The sequence below is a fragment of the Cryptomeria japonica genome, chromosome 3 (assembly GCF_030272615.1).
Source record: "Cryptomeria japonica chromosome 3, Sugi_1.0, whole genome shotgun sequence".
Classification (NCBI taxonomy): domain Eukaryota; kingdom Viridiplantae; phylum Streptophyta; class Pinopsida; order Cupressales; family Cupressaceae; genus Cryptomeria; species Cryptomeria japonica.
In genome coordinates this window covers 596,872,962-596,893,418 of record NC_081407.1, presented here as the reverse complement: position 1 = coordinate 596,893,418, position 20,457 = coordinate 596,872,962, and the positions used below count along the sequence as shown (strand labels likewise).

Genomic DNA, 20,457 nt, shown 5'->3' with positions numbered 1-20,457 from the left:
AACTTGCTGTTTGAGGTTTTTTGTGGAAGTTTTAAGTGGTTTTGATTTCTATTTGTTCCCAAAGGATCATTTAGGGTTTATGCTTGCTTATTTGCCAACGAACAAGTGATTTTGAATGCAAAATATAATGAAATAATGGATTGATAAACTATTTCAGAATTCTAATTTTTATAACAGCACAATAATTACTGCAATTTTGAAAGATTTATTTCATTAGAAGGACAAACGACATACCAAGGCTCCAAAACCTAGCTTGGAAATGAGTGTTTTATTGGATGAATTCTGATCTACTACAAAACAATGGCGTCCAAGCAGAAATAATGCCTCCAATGAAGTTTATTTGCTTCAACTATAATTATCAAAAAAAATTATTGAAAGAATTGACACATCTGCTACTGATTCCTCCAGGCTCCCAAGCAAGATCACTGAATTTGCCTAATTTTCCACAAAGAATAGCTCATATCAATCACATATACCTAGATAAGTCTGATAAATCACTTTATTTGTTGATTGCTGATGCTAACAATGAATTTCCTTCCTTATTCCAACCTAATCACTGCTGTATGAAATATTTGATATCTCAGCTACCTCTAAAGTGGTACGGCTAGCTAGGAGAGGCCAGGTAGGTGTTGGAAAGGTTGTGGCTGCCTTTGATTGCTTCCAAATATTGATTCCCTTTCTGTTATAGGTCTGCAATTGCTGATAAAATCTGATAATTGTAGCCCAAATAGGAATTCTGGATGAATTCCTCAGTTCTGTGACTTGGGGTTTCGTCCACGCTCACCTGTCTTAGAGAAGTTTTCGTTTCCCAAAGATGATATGTTGCTGTTCTTATTGGCAAAGCTCCAAATCTCAAAAGATTCAATAAAAATATGATGAAAAGAATGCCAAAAGTTGTCATACAACTTCTTTTATACCTCTCAAAACCCAACGCCCAAATTAGGGTTCCAAAATATTAAATTTAATAAACTTTAATCAAGTTTATTCCCCTCCAATAATTCGATCTTCATGAAGCCTTTATTATTCATTAAGGGGCCATTTTTTATAAAAATAACTTAACACTTTGGTGCCTAGGGAAGTGTGCCAGGGGCCCACTTTATTATGTTTTATTATAAGGTATAAAGTGATTATAATAATTCACTTTATCATTATTTATTTAAATCCAACTTAGGAAATATTAAATATTTCCCAAATCATACATAAAAGGCTCATCTTGACTTAGAACTGAAATTTGACTGAAGACACTTGATCATAGATGATGTCTGCGTCATGCAGGCCAATTGACAGTTCCCCCTTAAAAATAGGGATCCTCCCTAAAAAATAGGAACTACCTCCAAAGTCTCCAAAATGATCCTGGAGGTCCCCTAATGCATCCTAGTCAACTACCAATCAACCCCTAAAAATAGGGATCCCTACTAAATCTAGGAAACTGTCATAAACTGCTCAAAACTGCTTACAAAGCCCCTGCAATGCTCCAAAGCCTCTGAATGAGTCCCCTATTGTAATGTCCCCTTCCTTGTGATGTTGCATTCAGTGGTCCATTGGCCTATTCCAAAGACCCGTAGGCTATGTGGAAAGATGAATTAAGGGTTCCCATGTTCCTTGGAATTCCGACCAAACTTGTCAGGGGTGGAAGGTGAACTTACTAGTTTTAGTAAGTTAGGGTTTGGTTGTCAGGAAGGTACAAAGTTGCTAAGCTCGCCAAGCTTTTTCTCTACTTGCGAAGATAACGATTTTTGGAGCATTATTTCATGACTGACTATTTTTAGTAAGTAGCAGTTTGGGGTATTCTATTTTTGGCAGTCCTGGATTTGGTCCTGTCCCAGCACAATTCAGTGATCCTCATTGTTCAGCCTCATCTGGATTGCGTTAATAATCAGTACTGGAACTATAAGCAATTTAATTAAATATTATTCCTTATCCTAAGGTTATTATTTAATTATTTTATCACTTATTGATGCTATGGGAGATTGTGCAAAATATAATATTTTTCCTAAGTCATGTCTGGGCGATTTATTTGGAAAATTAAAGGGAGACTTCATTCTTTATATTTTAAAGGATTTATAATGACAAATAAAATCATGGCCCCTCTCCTTGGCGCGATTTTGACTTGGGAAAGTGGGTGCCTCTTTGGGTCCACCATGAAATGAAATGCAATTGGAATGAGGCGAAATTGGGAGGCAATTTCATTTGAATTTCAGATGGGAAAAGCTATATAAACAGAGGGTGGGCTCCTCATTTGGCATCCAGAGAAAATATATTGTTATGCTGTCGGAATGACTCCAAACATTCTTCGAGGGTGAATACCTCCTAGACCCTTCCTTCCGGTTTCGAGTGTGAGACATCACTCCTAGCTGTGGTGCGTAGTTGTGAGCTTCTTGGTGATATTTTGGGTGTTGGCGAAGATTTGAGTGTGCCGCTGGTTTTTTTGGTATTGCTGGTGTGTGCCGGCTAAAAGTGTATTTCACTCATAGCTCCCTGTGTGTTGAGTGCATCATTCTGGGTGAGGGCTCGTTGGAAGCGTACCGAAGAGACGATAAATCTCCTATATTGGCATGGCATTTGGAGAACTCTCCGATTTTTAGTTGCACATCGAACTTTTCAGCAAAAACGCCATTTCCAGAATTGCATTGGGATGCGTGCCTTGCTGTTGGTGCTCTTCATTTGCAGTTTCGAGGTATTGTTTTGTTTACTTATGTCATACGCTTCATTTGCCTCTGATTTGACATGATTCTGTGGTGTTTTGAGTGAGTTACAAGCAATTTAGTGGGTTTCGGGATGGTTGGTTCTGCATTTTCCTTGTATTTGATTTCAGAACAGCAAGTAGTATTATTGGTGAAAATGTGTTAGGGAATTCATAAGATATGTACTTCACTCTATCTCCTTTCACATTTCTATCATTGTAAGAATTGCTTCAGTAGTACTGACCAATTCATTCTATGTTGTATTACCCGCTGAACAAGTGGAAGAGGATGACTTAGCCGCCTGTATGTTTGTAATTCAGTTTTGTCCTCCCACTGAGCAAGTGGTTGAGTGATATTGTCCTCCCGTTGAGATATGCGGTTGAGTGATAGTTTCATTTAAAAGTCCTCCCGCTAAGATATGCGGTTGAGTGATAGTCATTTAAAAGTCCTCCCGCTGAGATATGCGGTTGAGTGATAGTTTCATTTAAAAGTCCTCCGGCTGCATAAGCGGTAGAGTGATTTGGTTCTATTATGCTTTGTTGCCTTGGCTGGTTTACCGCCAAGTTTATGTTCTTCATCCCGCTGAAAAGTGGAAGGGGCTGGCTTGCTGCCCAGTTTTGTAATTGCATTGTAATTTCCAGTGGATTAGAAAGCTAACGAACCCCTTGTCACCATATGCTCTCACCTTCCCACATTGGGCTCTTGGTGATCAGAAAGTGGAAGGGTTACCTTTCAGCAACATTTGGTTTTCATTTCCTAACCATAACAATTGTTGTGTTGAATGTAATCATGGAAAAATTCAAAAAAATAAGAGGGAATTTTATACTGGTATCAGAGCTGGTTTTTCCTGCCAGCCTGTGAAGTTAGGGTAAACAGAGTTCTCCATGAGTGACAGAGATGTCTGCTACTACAACAGAGAACAGAAACGCCAGCAGTATCAGATCCCTACAGTGCCTTGTGAAGAGACTTTTTCAGAAGTCTTGAGAAACAAAGATAAGGAAGTTGATTCAGTAGACTCAGCAGATTCAATGGGGGAAAGATTTTTTGGACACAATGAAACAGCAATGGCTGTAGAGAAAATAGAAAAGAAATTTGACACAATGATGGACATGATGTCCCAGATGATAGCCACCTTTAGGCAGAATGCTGGAGGAGGGCATAATCATGATCCAAATCAGAATGAGTGGTAATAATGGCAGTACTTCCAACAACTTTGGTGGTTATGGGAATGGCAGCAACAATGGCAGCCATGGAAATGGAATGCCTGTTGGATCGGTGACTAGACCATTGCAACCTGTTTTCCTTCCAAAGGAAACACCGCCTCCTGAAGTGAAAGTTCTTGTGGCTAAGGAGATTCGGGCCAGCTTTGTGGAGTATGCAGCATTTCCCCAAGAGATTCGAAATGCTATGTCTCTTGACCAATACATGAATCAAAAGAAGAGAAGGGAAGGGAGATATGATAATAGTTACTCCACTCCCAGAGATTTCCAACAAGCCCTTGGGAAGGTCACTCTAGCACACTTCGATGGAAGCAGTGTGAGCACGGCTAGAGCTTGGGTGCAGAAGTTGGACAACTACTTGTCCTTGAGACCCATGCTCGAAGAAGAGGCCATCAAGTTCGCCACCTTGCACCTAGATGGAGCTGCTCATGAATGGTGGTACCATGGGTTGATCACCCTTGGTCACAACTTGATCCATACCTATGCTGAATTCACCAACAAGTTGATAGAAAGATTTGATACCAAGGATCCGGAGGTGAAGTTTAGAGAGCTAGCACAACTCAAACAGCAAGGTTCTGTGGACACCTTCATAACTGAATTTCAGAGTCTTTCGGTTATGGTTAGTAGTATCTCGGAGAAAAGACTGGTGGTCCTGTTCACTGAAGGACTCGAAGAGCCATTGAGAGGTTGGGTAAAAGCCTTTGACCCACCCACCTTGGCTGATGCAATTAAGAAGGCTAGAAGCATGGAGTTGGCTGCCCCTAAGTCTAAATTTCAATCAAAGCCTTTCCCATTTCGTAAGGACAAGAAGAAATTTCCTAATCAACCTAAGAAGTTCCCCTCCCTGGATGGATGATGAGCTCCGTCAAGAACTTCGGAGGAAGAATTTGTGTTACTCATGCAAGGAACCTTGGGTTCCGGGTCATAGATGCCATGGAAGGGGTAATGCTCGGCAAATGGAAGCATATTCAGCTGATGGATCAGATTCTGAAAATTCAGAACAGCAGCTTGACTCGAAGGAAAGTGAGTATGAAGAGGCTCCAGAAGGGCCTGAAAGTGATCAAGATGATAAGGGTATAGTTGCCCAACTCTCTAGCTTCCACAAGAATGAATCATTCAGAGTTCAAGGAGCATTGGGAGAGCACCGACTTGTTGCTCTAATTGATACAGGAGCAACTCACGACTTCATTGATGCTAGGATTGTTGCCAAGAGAGGTCTTATCACTAATGATGTTGAAGACTTCAAGGTCATGGTGGCTGATGGATCAACAATTTGTTGTAAACGGATGGTGTCGAACATGTCAATGAAGCTTGGTAATTATGAAGTCAAGGATGACTTCTATGTTGTCAATATTGGAGGGACCGATGATGTGGTCCTAGGCATTCAGTGGCTGCGATCTCTCGGTGAGATCACTCTTAACTTGCAAACCATGGAGTTAAAGTTCATGACCAAAGGGAAGAAGGTGGTTTTGCGAGGAATGTCTAATGGGGGTCCTTGGATTGTATCCTTGAAGAGGATGGAGAGGCTGATCCGTCATAACCAAGTAGAGTGGGCTGCAGAATGTGTGTTAATGCCATCAAACCCATTAGAAGACAAGGGCAGCTACACTACTGATATTCAAGCTCTAATCACAGACAAGAGCAAGGCCTTTGGAAATCCACCACTTAGAAGATCTCCTGAGTATATGGTCATGCCATCCCACTCATCTGAAGAAAGGAGAAGCTACCCTGAAGACATCCAGGCTTTAATTTCAAAAAGGAGCAAGGTGTTTGAGACTCCGCCCCCGGGTAGGCCGCCTGAGCGCGGTACTAAACACATCATTGAGTTAGAAGAGGGTATTAAGCCTATCATGATTACTCCTTACCGTTACCCAAAGAAGCAGAAGGATGAGATTGAGAAAGCCATTAAGGAGCTTCTGGACATGGGTTACATTAGGCCAAGCAAGAGCCCCTTTGCTTCGGCTGTTGTATTGGTGAAGAAGAAGGATGGGACCATGCGTATGTGTGTGGATTACCGAGCCTTAAATCAGAAAACCATCAAGAATCGGTACCCCATTCCGAGGATTGATGAGCTCATTGATGAGCTACATGGTGTCATGTACTTCTCCAAGATAGATCTCAGATCGAGCTACCATCAAATCAAAATGAGGGCTTCTGATGTGGAGAAGACTGCTTTCAAATGCCACTTCGGGCATTTCGAATTTCTAGTCATGCCTTTTGGTTTGACTAATGCTCCAGCCACATTTCAGTCCTGTATGAACAGAATCTTTCAGAAGCAGTTGAGGAGATTTGTGCTCATATTCTTTGATGACATTCTCATCTTCAGTAAGTCTTGGAAGGAGCACTTACAAAACTTAGATGAAATTCTTAGCATTCTGGAGTCTGAATCATTGTTTGCCAAAGAATCTAAGTGTGAGTTTGAAATGAGGGAGTTGCTCTACTTGGGGCACATCATCAGTGCAAAGGGTGTGAAGGTGGATCCCGAAAAGATTAGAGCTATCCTTGATTGGCCACCACCTGAGAACATAACTCATTTGAAGGGATTCTTGGGTCTATGCGGGTTTTACAGAAGGTTTGTGAAGGGTTATTCTCAGTTGGCTGCCCCCCTCACAGATCTCAAGCCTTCGAGTGGTCTGCAAAGGCACAAATAGTGTTTGATCAGTTTAAGGAAATCATGAGCTCATGCCCGGTTTTGGCATTACCAGATTTCACCAAGCCTTTTGAACTGCAATGTGATGCGTCAAGGGAAGGTGTTGGTGCAGTTCTGATGCAAGACAAGCACCCTATTGTCTTTGAAAGTAGAAAGCTTTGAGGGCCTGAAAGGCTATATTCAATCTATGACAAGGAGATGCTTGCCATAATGCATGCCCTTGTGAAATTCAGGCAGTACCTGGTGGGAAGTAGGTTCGTTGTTAAGACTGATCATAACAATCTTAAGCATTTCATGCACCAAAAAGATTTGAATGAAAGGCAACAGAAGTGGGTTAGTAAGCTTCAGGCTTATGACCTCGACATTGAGTATGTGAAAGGGAAGAACAACATAGTGGCAGATGCCCTTTCACGGAGACCCCATCTAAGCTTTATATGTGAGCTTACTGCTGATTGGAGGGACCTAATGCTTGCTGATTATGCCAAAAATCAGTTTGCAATTAGCATTGTTGAAGGCACTTTTCATGATGAAAAGTACAGTTTGGTTGATGGATTGATTTTGTATAAGGGAAGGATCCTTCTTCTACCTGAATCGAAGTTGAAAGAGAAGGTATTGCAGACTTTTCATGACATTCCCCTTGCTGGCCACCAAGGTTTTTTTAAGACTTACAAGCAAATCAGAGAGAGATTCTCTTGGAAAGGGTTGAAGAGAGATGTCTTGAAGTATGTTAAGGAATGCCATACTTGTCAGAAGAATAAAGATGAACACACAACACCCGTTGGTTTATTGCAACCATTGCCTATTCCCAGTCAAAAATGGGAAAGTGTCTCTATGGATTTCATCACTGGGTTGCCAAAGGCTAGTGGGAAGGATTGTATCTATGTGGTGGTGGATAGATTGACTAAATTTGCTCCTTTTTTTGCCATCACTAGCTCATTTACAGCAGCTCAGGTTGCTGATTTGTTCTTTCGTGAGGTGTTTAGGCTGCATGGGCTGCCTAAAAATATTGTGAGTGATAGGGACAGCAAGTTCCTAAGCTCCTTCTGGCAAGAGATTTTCAGGTTATGCGGTATTGTGCTAATCCCAAGCACAAGTTACCATCCCCAGACAAATGGACAAACAGAGATAGTAAATAAGTGGTTAGAGGGTTACTTGAGGAACAACGTTTCAGAACAGCAGAAGGCTTGGGTAAGATGGCTACATCTTGGTGAATACTGCTACAATTCCACTTGTCACATGTCCATTAGGATGTCTCCTTTTATGGCACTCTACAGTTATGAGGCCCCTAGCTTTGCTGATTTGGTGTTCGGAGATAGTAGAGCACCTCAGGCTAGGGATATGGTTCAACAGTGTTAGGACATTCTGAAGGCATTAAAGGACAACCTCCAGATTACACAGAACCGGCATAAGTTGTATGCTGATCAGCAGCGTATTGAGCGCTCATTTGAGGTTAATGACATGGTCTACCTAAGACTTCAGCCCTTCAGACAGTCTACTCTCAAGAAGAGTGGAGCGGAAAAACTCAAGCCACGTTTCTATGGTCCATTCAAGGTCATTAGGAGAGTGGGAGTTGTGACTTACGAGTTGGAGCTACTAGCAAGTAGCCGAGTACATAATGTCTTCCACGTGTCACGCCTCAAAAAGGCGCTTGGGCACAATGTGATAGTCTCTCCTAATTTGCCTCCTTTGGATGAAGAGGGAGAACTGGTGCTAGTTCCTGAGGCCATCCTTGATGTCAGGGAACGATTGTTGAGGAGCAGAACCATCCGAGAGTATTTGGTTAAATGCAAGGACCTACCGGTGGAGGATGCTACTTGGGAGAATGAGGAGGTCTTACAGTATTCTGGCTTGCGATTGCTTGAGGACAAGCAATTTTGGGAAGGGCGGATTGTAATGTCCCCTTCCTTGTGATGTTGCATTCAGTGGTCCATTGGCCTATTCCAAAGACCCGTAGGCTATGTGGAAAGATGAATTAAGGGTTCCCATGTTCCTTAGAGTTCCGACCAGACTTGTCAGGGGTGGAAGGTGAACTTACTAGTTTTAGTAAGTTAGGGTTTGGTTGTCAGGATGGTACAGAGTTGCTAAGCTCGCCAAGCTTTTTCTCTAGTTGCGAAGATAACCATTTTTGGAGCATTATTTCATGACTTACTATTTTTAGTTAGTAGCAGTTTGGGGTATTCTATTTTTGGCAGTCCTGGATTTGGTCCTGTCCCAGCACAATTCAGTGATCCTCATTGTTCAGCCTCATCTGGATTCCGTTAATAATTAGTACTGGAACTATAAGCAATTTAATTAAATATTATTCCTTATCCTAAGGTTGTTATTTAATTATTTTATCACTTATTGATGTTATGGGAGATTGTGCAAAATATAATATTTTTCCTAAGTCATGTCTGGGCGATTTATTTGGAAAATTAAAAGGAGACTTCATTCTTTATATTTTAAAGAATTTATAATGACAAATAAAATCGTGGCCCCTCTCCTTGGTGCGATTTTGACTTGGGAAAGTGGGGGCCTCTTTGGGTCCACCATGAAATGAAATGCAATTGGAATGAGGCGAAATTGGGAGGCAATTTCATTTGAATTTCAGATGGGAAAAGCTATATAAACAGAGGTTGGGCTCCTCATTTGGCATCCAGAGAAAATATATTGTTATGCTGTCGGAATGACTCCAGACATTCTTCGAGGGTGAATACCTCCTAGACCCTTCCTTCCGGTTTCGAGTGTGAGACATCACTCCTAGCTGTGGTGCGTAGTTGTGAGCTTCTTGGTGATATTTTGGGTGTGTTGGCGAAGATTTGAGTGTGCTGCTGGTTTTTTGGTATTGCTGGTGTGTGCCGGCTGAAAGTGTATTTCACTCGTAGCTGCCTGTGTGTTGAGTGCATCATTCTGGGTGAGGGCTAGTTGGAAGCGTACCGGAGAGACGATAAATCTCCTATATTGACGTGGCATTTGGAGAACTCTCCGATTTTTAGTTGCACATCGAACTTTTCAGCAAAAAAGCCATTTCCAGAATTGTATTGGGATGCGTGCCTTGCTGTTGGTGCTCTTCATTTGCAGTTTCTAGGTATTGTTTTGTTTACTTATGTCATACGCTTCATTTGCTTCTGATTTGGCATGATTCTGTGGTGTTTTGAGTGAGTTACAAGCAATTTAGTGGGTTTCGAGATGGCTGGTTTTGCATTTTCCTTGTATTTGACTTCAGAACAGTAAGTAGTATTATTGGTCAGAATGTGTTAGGGAATTCATAAGATATGTACTTCACTCTATCTCCTTTAACATTTCTATCATTGTAAGAATTGCTTCAGTAGTACTGACCAATTCATTCTATGTTGTATTACCCGCTGAACAAGTGGAAGAGGATGGCTTAGCCGCCTGTATGTTTGTAATTCAGTTTTGTCCTCCCACTGAGCAAGTGGTTGAGTGATATTGTCCTCCCGTTGAGATATGCGGTTGAGTGATAGTTTCATTTAAAAGTCCTCCCACTGAGATATGCGGTTGAGTGATAGTCATTTAAAAGTCCTCCCGCTGAGATATGCAGTTGAGTGATAGTTTCATTTAAAAGTCCTCCCGCTGCATAAGCGGTAGAGTGATTTGGTTCTATTATGCTTTGTTGCCTTGGCTGGTTTACCGCCAAGTTTATGTTCTTCATCCCGCTGAAAAGTGGAAGGGAAGGGGCTGACTTGCCGCCCAGTTTTGTAATTGCATTGTAATTTCCAGCAGATTAGAAAGCTAACGAACCCCTTGTCACCGTATGCTCTCACCTTCCCACATTGGGCTCTTGGTGATCAGAAAGTGGAAGGGTTACCTTTCAACAGCATTTGGTTTTCATTTCCTAACCATAACAATTGTTGTGTTGAATGTAATCGTGGAAAAATTCAAAAAAATAAGAGGGAATTTTACACCTATCCATACCATTGACCTACGGAAACTCGACTAATAGGTAAACCATTTGTCATCTGCCTGTCTCCTAGAAAGGGGACATTACACAATTCCTAAATTCCACTCTCAAATAAGGACTTTTATTTATCACAAATTTTAGAAATTTCCACAGAAATAAGGCCTTAGAATCAACATTCCATATCAAAATGAGGATTAGATGTTCAATTTGATCATCCTTATTTGAACTCAAGACTCCACATTATAATTCCAAATTTTCGCAAGGTTGAACTTTAATTCAGGAATTCCACATCTCAAATCCGGATTTTTACTTGGATTCCAAAATTTGAACCAGCACTTAGCATTTTTCACAATTCACTTAACTTGACAACACCTATTTGACTCAAGACTCTCCCTATCCTAGACTGACAAGACAAAACCCCTCTCACAAGCAAAGGCTAAAGGCCTAAAAGCTACTGCCAAGCTAAGACAACTTAAGCGAAAACACCAAGCCGGAAAGCAAAAAAGTTGTATCCCCATTTGCAATGGCGTGATGTGTGAAAACATCACGACACCACTAATGATTCTAAAGAAAAAAGTTTGGAACTATTTGTCAAGAACTATATGCCATGTTTCTCCAACTATCCTCACTACAAGATTGCTAATCTCTCTATCATTCACAAAATTGGGTATTTGATTAATAATACATGTCTTTAATCTTAACATTTCAAACAAATTTAGGCAAAGAAAGTCTCAAACTACTCCAACCCATTTACTATGCTTAACATGAGTGCTAAGCTTATAGTGACCTAGGCATGCATAGCAAGAAGAATGAGACTAGAATTTATAATTTATGCAAATGTTCTAAATTATATATACATTGTCTCTACACAATATTAAAATTATTAAAAAGCAACCTTATAAACCATTTATCACTTCAAAAGAAAAGTGAAAAATGAGAGCAGCTTAAAAATCTATTAATATGTGTAGGAAAATTTAGCATTTTGGTAAAAAAACTGAAATTTGGAACCAGCCAAGGTAAATATTTATTTACTTAAGATACATATGCTTATGTTCTTTAATACTTAGGGATTAACTAAACTTTCCTTGGGTGTTGAGCTTTATATCTCCATATTGATTGTATGCTGTATAAAAAACTACTCACTCTTAAGATACAAGGGCATAACTCTCATCATTATAACATAATTTTTTTTTATATTTCAGATCGTTTACAAATATTTGTTCATACGAGCATCAACTTGAGACCATTACATGACACTAATATTTGCTCATATCGAACAACCACAATCATGACACTAATACTAGCTCATTTCGAGCAACCACACTAGAATCAACCTATGGAAGACCAAGAGTCAAAAATTAGAATCCACTTATTAGAAACCACCAATAGCTCATTTCGAGCAACCACACTAGAATCAGCCTATGGAAGACCAAGAGTCACAAATTAGAATCCACTTATTAGAAACCACCTAGAAGCCAACTATGGAAGACTAAGAGTCACAACTTTGAATTCCATATTAGATGTCCCTTTGGACTTTGAACTTTGATCTCCACAATGAGAACTCAATGCTTTAACCAATAGAACACAACCCCTTGGACTTAACATAAATTTCAAAAAAGGGCATTATGAATTAAGGAATGCGCTATTGGAAAACAGGGATCCGGTTGAAGTTTCATAGTTTTCTTGGAAATGTAATTGCAGAAAATCATAAATTATACTCTAGATTGATTCTTATGATGTAAGACAGACAAGATGAATGGAAAGTAGATGGTTGGAGTAAACATCCAAGGAATTTTGCTGTTCCATAGTTTTCTTCGAAATGTAATTACATGAGAAAATCATAAATTATACTCTAAATTGATTCTTATGATGTAAGACATGAGATGAATGGAAAGAAGATGGTTGGAGTAAACTTCCAAGAAATTTACCCATCCTAACCTGGTTGTTTTCATAAGAAAAGAGTTCCAATCTCTTTGCAGCAATTTCTGGTTTGGCCCTTTCCCATAATGTCATCCCTCGACCAGCTCGAATGATGGTGGGAATCCATCCAGTAAACAAAGTGCTGCATCCACATAAACAACAATCACCTCACAAAACTTTCTCTCAAGATACTACAAAGATAAAAAGACTTTTAAAAAAGCAAGTCTGTCAAACATTGTGCAACAAAATAAGATGAGAGATAACTTGCAAAACAGAAATGATGAGATCCAAAACTAGTTTGGTCTTTGCAGAAACTTCAACAGGCTTTTTAAGAAAGAGTTGACTCTACCAGAAATTCAGTGTTTCCATCTAGAGGTCAAGTCCTTGTCCCATAGCATTAGATGTCATATAAGGTTAGTCAATACTTTGTAATATGTATCCATAAGCATTTATGGCTTATGTTAATGGTATATCTTACATCCACATTACTAGATATTTGTTTTCTTATTAGTTATTTTTCTTGGTCTTTGGCACAACCAATGCTTATTCATTGGCAGGTAGCAAAACATGTGTTCCAATATAACAAAGGTATTTTTGACTTTCACCTTGTCTATATGAACTCTGATTGGGCTAGTTCAGTGGATACTTGGAGATTCACTCTAGCTACTCTTTCTTTTTTGGATCAAGAGTTGTTTCATGGTAGATTAAGCTTCAGCATGTTGAGTTCTGTAGTTTTGTGTTCCACTAAAGACAAATACAAAGCAGCTGCTAGTGCTGGTTATGAAAGCAATATAGTTATGCTGAGTTTTGGGTGATCTTAAACTTCCTCAGACTATAATGACTCCACTTTTTTATGACAATCAGCATGTCTGAAGTTGGTGAAGAATCCATTTTTTCATGTTCACACCATGCACATCAAAGTTAGTAATGACTTTGACAACTGGTTGATACTACAGATATTTTTCTCTTATATTGCACATCTCAAGAGAATCTGTTGACATAATGACTAAACCTCTTAGTTATATTCATTTTGTTAAATATTGGAACAAAATGACATTGTCTCTAGTTTTTTTATAAAGGGCTTCTATATATTAGACTATACTTTGTTCACACAAGCATTTATTGTTCGAGTTGATGATGTAATAAAACCACATTAGTTATTTTTAAAAAGTAACTTACACAATGTAAGTTACAACCACCAATGTAACTTCATCATACAAAAATAAATATAAACATACATATATTGGACTGTGTGACGCACAATTCTCGCAATATCAGTGTGGTCATTAGCTTTTTTAGTTTTCATAGGAAGACATTTCCCTTGTATTCCTCTCCAATTACTTTTCATAACCCAAAGTCTTTTCACCCTAGTTCTCTCTTATAACTGATTGTTCTTTTTGAGTCCCACTGACCTATATTAGTTAGTAATTGTAAATGTATTTCAATTTTCAATTCAAGGTGCAAGTTATATTCAAAGTAATTTTCCTTTCAAGTATACGTTATTTCACAATATAATAAATCTGATTTCTTTTCTTTGTTGCAGGTGGAGAGAGAGCATTAATGTTTTCTATGTTCTCTCCACAACATTTTATCGGTGTATATATATCATGGAGGGGACTGATCAAGTGGTACCTTGACCAAGATACCCCTTGGTCATGTCCCTCCATAACCGATTGCTTAATCGGTGCCATCACATATGCAAATGAACCGATATCATTTCGGTTATCAATATAACTAGGCCGATGGTAAACGTTGGCAATATTAATCGGTGGCAATTAAAGCGGTTTAAACCCGATAACTTAAGTTAGTCGGTTATCAATTAATTTACCCCGATAACATTAGTTAGTCGGTGGAATGCATTAAGCCCGATCATTGTAAATTCGGTGGCTATTAAAGTGGCAACCCGATAATGAATTGGGAGGGTTAGAATAAGACCCAATCATTATCGGTTTATCAGTTTAATAGTTTGCACTCAATTTAATCATCAGTTTGCATGAGTAACATATTTGATAAATGCTGTAACAGAATAAGGAGAGCAATTATAACATAAATATCAGATAAGGAATAATCAGTGAGATCTGAATTTATCTATCGATGAGATAGATGATTGAATGGGAGACTTCATTTATCTCCCATTCAATCATTTATCTTACCGAAGCTATTATGTATCAACACTCCCTCTTAGCTTGGGAAGATGAATAACAGACAAAATGTCTAGCATCACATTTCTCTTGATGACTAGTATTCCTTATATAGTTTATAATCTCATTCTCCAAGGGTTCATATCATCTAAACACATGACATGAAGTATCATCAAAACATATGATACAAGTAACCATATCACCTAAGCACGTGACATGGAGTATCACCTAAACACGTGATACAAGAAATTCATCACCTTGTGATTATATGATATCACCTAAGCACGTGATATCAGTATTGCAAAACAAGCAATACTAAGGATTAACACATGAGAATAATTAAATTCTCAACTTATCCACATTGTGGTATGTGCACTAACATCTTTCCAAATGTTTTACCACAACATAATCATGGCACATCCATGACATCAAAAATCACACATGATAACTGGTTTGATCATTATAAGATCGTCACCTTATAATGTCTATATACAAGTGTTCACTATCTGAGAGATCGTCACCTCTTAGAAATGAACACAGGGGGTTGAACCCATAAAAGTCCTAATATGACAAAGAAGTTTACACATTAAACATCTTATTGATATGTAAGTACAAATTACAAAGCAAATTACCTTTCTATCATACCCAAGCCTTTTCTGAAGTGTTCAACCTTTACTCTGGAAAATGGTTTGGTAAGAATATATGTTGTCTGATCTCCTGTATAGATATATTCCAACTGAATCACATTTCTGTCTACCATATCTCGCACATAATGGTATGGAATCTCAATGTGCTTGGATCTGTCATGGAACACCGGATTTACTAAGAGTTTTATGCATCTCTGGTTGTCACAATGGATAACAGTAGGTTTCATTGGTTCACTGAATAATCCTACAAGCAACTTCCTGAGCCATACTACTTCTCGGGCAGCCATGGAAGCTGCAATGTATTTGGCCTCAGTGGAACTCTGTGCTACTGAAGACTGCTTTCTGCTGATCCAAGATATCATGGTTGAACCTAAACTGAAACAACATCCTGAGGTGCTTTTCCTGTCAGTCACACTTCCAGCCCAATCTGAATTTGTGAATCCGTGTAGATCTAGATCAACTCTCTCATATTTGAGACCAAGGTTTTGAGTACCTTGTAGATATCTCATAATGTGTTTTACTGCTATCAAGTGTATCTCCTTTGGCTCACACATAAACTGACTCAAAGCATTAACTGCATAACAGATATTTGGTCTTGTATTTACCAGATACATCAAGGACCCAATCATTTGCCTGTAGTGAGTAGGATCAATGGGTTGTGACTCTGTTGCTGCTTCCTTAAGTTTATGAAGATTTGTTTCCATTGGAGAGGTCATGGGTCTGCAGTTTATCATTCCAAATCTCTTCAAAATGTCCAAGGTATACTTTCCTTGGTTTAGTATAATGCTACCAGAATTTTGCCATACTTCTAAGCCTAGGAAGTAATGAAGGAGTCTGAAGTCCTTCACATCAAATTCTTTAGAAAAATCTTTCTTGCATTGATCTCTAAGGTGATCTTCTCTTGTGACTAATAAATCATCAACATATAAAATCAATATTAGCATATCACCTTTGTTTTGCTTATAGTAGAGATTAGGACCTGCATCATTCTTAGAGAAGCCTAGTTCTGAGAAGTAAGTATCAATTCTTTCATACCAGGCCCTGGGAGCCTGTTTAAGCCCATAGAGAGCTTTCTTGAGTCTACACACATGAGACTCTGCATCATGAATCTCAAACCCTTCAGGTTGCTCTAGGTATACTTCTTCTGAGATCTCACCATTAAAGAATGTTGTCTTAACATCCATCTGATGAACTTTCCATCCCTTTGTTGCTGCAATGGCTAAGACGGCTCTTACTGAGGTGTATCTGGCTACAGGTGCAAATGTTTCTTCATAATCAATTCCTTCCTTTTGAGAGAACCCTCTGGCTACAAACCTGGCCTTGTGTTTTTCAATACTGCCATCTGCAGCATGTTTGATCTTAAAAAGCCATTTGGAAGAAACAATAGATTTTCTAGTTGGCCTAGAAACAATTTCCCAAACATCATTCTTCATTATGGACTGATATTCCTCAGTCATGGCATCCTTCCATATTTGATGTTTAAGTGCATCTAATACATTGTTAGGTTCAACTTTTGAAAGATCATTCATAAGGGCAACATAGCTAATGAATTTGTTAGGCATTTTGCTTTCTCTGAAGGTTCCTGAAGGAGCAGCATACTTCTAAGCTTCTTCTACAGTTTTGGTGGCCCATAGTGGTCTTTTCTTGAGATTTTCTCTAGGTGAGTTTTGAGTTTCATCTTCATTTTCCTCAAGATTCTCCCTCTGAAGCTCAGGAGCAGGGTCTTCATCTGTGTTGGGGGTAGGGATATAGGCTTCAGGTTCTATTGAGCTTTGGGCTCTTTTGAAGGCCAAGTCTTCTTCAAAGATTACATCCCTACTCAGTTCAATATTCCTCTAACCAGGTATATAGATTCTATAGGCCTTGGAGGTTTCACTATATCCTACAAGTATTCCCCTTTTTCCAGAAGGCTCTAATTTTAATCTTTTCTCCTTAGGTACATGAATATAGACAGGGCACCCAAATATCCTAAGGTGGCTGATATCTGGCTTTGTTTTAGTAAAGACTTCCTCAGGGGTTTTATCTTCAAGATGAGAGTGAGGACATCTATTTTGTATATATACAACAGTGCTGGTTGCTTCTGCCCAAAGATTGGTATTTAGATTCTGATCAAGAATCATGGCTTTGGCAGCTTCTACAATTGTCCTATTTTTCCTCTCAGCTACCCCATTTTGTTGAGGGTTATAAGGTATAGTAAGCTCCCTCTTAATCCCAGTATTTTTACAAAAATCCTTAAACAAATCCAAGGTGTATTCCCCCCCATTGTCAGTTCTCAAGGTTTTAATTTCATTTCCTAAGTAGTTTTCTATTAGTGATTTAAATTCCTTAAACCTATTAAGGATCTCTTTTGATTCTTTACATTTCAGAAAGTAGATCCAAGTTTTCCTAGAGTAGTCATCAAGAAACATTACATAATACAAATATCCCCCTAAAGAAGGTACGGACATAGGTCCACAAACATCAGAATGAACTAACTCTAAAACTTTGCTTGTTTTCCTAGTACTATTTTGAAAAACACCCTTAGTACTCTTACCTAGGGCACATCCCTTGCATGTCTCTGAATAATATTGCTTTAACTTAGGTAGACCTATGACAAGGTTTCCCATTGATGACAAAGCTCTAAAATTTAGGTGACCTAGTCTTCTATGCCAAATTTCATTAACATTTGTAGCTTCATGGATTATGGCTAGGTTGGGCTCTATGCACAGCTCATACAAGTAGCCTTGTCTTTGAGCAATGGTTTTAGCTTTCTTGATAGATGAATTCCTTGGCCAGGCCAACACTCTGTTGTCCATGAAGATCACTTTGTACCCATTATCCTCTAGTGCTAATATAGAGACTAGATTTCTCTTGATGCTTGGGACATATAGTACTCCTTTAAGTTGAAATGATATGCTTGACTTCAATTTCATGGTGCAGGTTCCAACTCCTTTGACTGGATGTGTGGAGTCATCTCCGATTGTCACTTCCTCATCATTCTCCTCTATCATGGAGTCTAACACTTCTTTAAACCCTGTAATGTGTCTGGATGAGCCACTGTCAATCACCCAAGAGTTAACCTTGTTTGATGCTTGGTTTGTAAGTGCTGAGTAGAGTACATACTTCTCGGAGTCGTCTTCCCCTTTAGATTTTTCTGCTTTGGCAAATGTGGCTTGTTGTTTGGTTCTTTCCGGACATTTGGCAACATAGCGTCCAAATTTGTCACACCTATAACATTGAATATGTGAAAGATCCTTCTTGGAGGTGTTCTTGCCTTGACGACCTTTCCTCTTCCTAAATTGTTTCTGCTTGCTTTTTTTATTGGAGTTTGTATTTAGGACTTGAAGATCTTCAACTATATTCTTTTGTTTGATCCCTTTCTTATTTAACCTTGATTCTTCTTGGAGACAGTCTTCCCTTAGCCTTTCAAACTTTGGATATTTAGCCCTTGCATTGATGCCTTGGACGAATGTTTCCCATATACTAGGCAACCCATCTAGAGCAATGAGTGTTAATTCTTTGTTTTGGATCTCACATCCAAGGGTTGCTAGCTCATCCCTTAGGCTGATATCCGCATGAAGTAGGCATTGACTGACTCCCCTTTGATCATTGCTATATGATTTATTTCTCTCTTTAAAGCCAACGTTCTACTTGCATTGGATATCTCGAATGCATCTTCAAGTGCTTTGAACGTGTTGTAGGCCGTTTCATGTTTCCTTATGATGGGCATAATATTATTCCTCACCCCATCAACTATGATTTTGATGGCTTTTTCATTTCCCTCTATCCAAGTAGCTTTGTCAGGTTCAGTATCAGGTTCTGTAGTTTCAGCTTTTACAAATGATTCAACTTTATTTTCTCTTAGAATCATCTTAATTCTGAACTTCCATGCTGAGAAATCATCGCCTCCTCCGAGTCTATCTTCGAATCTGATAGTGCTGGCCATTTGGAGAAATGTGATGTTGGATATATGCTTGTCTTGAATTTTCCACAAAATTGAATAGCCTCAGGTTCAATTTAACTATAGCTCTGATACCATGTAAATGTATTTCAATTTTCAATTCAAGGTGCAAGTTATATTCAAAGTAATTTTCCTTTCAAGTATACGTTATTTCACAATATAATAAATCTGATTTCTTTTCTTTGTTGCAGGTAGAGAGAGAGCATTAATGTTTTCTATGTTCTCTCCACAATATTTTATCGGTGTATATATATCATGGAGGGGACCGATCAAGTGGTACCTTGATCGATCATGTCCTTTGGACATGACCGACCAAGATACCCCTTGGTCGTGTCCCTCCATAACCGATTGCTTAATCGGTGCCATCACATATGCAAATGAACCGATATCATTTCGGTTATCAATATAACTAGGCCGATGGTAATTGTTGGCAATATTAATCGGTGGCAATTAAAGTAGTTTAAACCCGATAACTTAAGTTAGTCGATTATCAATTAATTTACCCCGATAACATTAGTTAGTCGGTGGAATGCATTAAGCCCGATCATTGTAAATTTGGTGGCTATTAAAGTGGCAACCCGATAATGAATCGGGAGGGTTAGAATAAGACCCAATCATTATCGGTTTATCAGTTTAATAGTTTGCACTCAATTTAATCATCAGTTTGCATGAGTAACATATTTGATAAATGTTGTAACAAAATAAGGAGAGCAATTGTAACATAAATATCAGATAAGGAATAATCAGTGAGATCTGAATTTATCTATCGATGAGATAGATGATTGAATGGGAGACTTCATTTATCTCCCATTCAATCATTTATCTTACCGAAGCTATTATGTATCAACACTAATTAATAGTAAAATTACTTTTTATTTCATCTGAAGTAATATAAAATGTATTCTTTTAAAAAAGAAGTAATTAGTTGTGTTGGCCGTTAGCCTAGTTTGGATGCCCGTAGGCTAGTCGGGAGCAGAAATTAGGGTTTCCTATTTTCTAGGAAGATTATTTGGTGTTTTCAGGGGGTATATGTGGGAGTTTGACAGTTTGGATTCTGGATTCCTTCTAGGTTTTCAGAGAGCTTTGAGATGGTTCGACATGCATCTGCATTGAGTGACTTTTTCCAGACTTACTATTTTTAGTAAGTGCGATGGCTGCTCAGAATGTTGTTAAAATCACTTTGGAAACACTTACTATTTTTAGCAGTATGCTATTTTTAGTAAGTACTATTTTTAGCAGTTCTATTTTTAGTAGGATGTCAGCGGGCCTGTTCAGATGGCTATTTTTGGCATGTCAGTTTGAGCAGTTGGTCTTCCAACATTTTTTGGTGCTATTCTTGGCAAGGATTCTGCAG

General features: G+C 38.8%; 1 protein-coding gene across 1 annotated transcript in view; it reads right to left on the bottom strand.

Annotated features, from left to right (window-relative positions):
• Positions 1-20,457, bottom strand: part of LOC131035728 (uncharacterized) — a 201,031-nt gene that overhangs the window by 22,944 nt on the left and 157,630 nt on the right. The window contains exon 8 of the mRNA XM_057967466.2: positions 12,394-12,517. Coding sequence (XP_057823449.2) covers positions 12,394-12,517 — 124 coding nt within the window. The remainder of the gene's footprint in view (positions 1-12,393; positions 12,518-20,457) is intronic.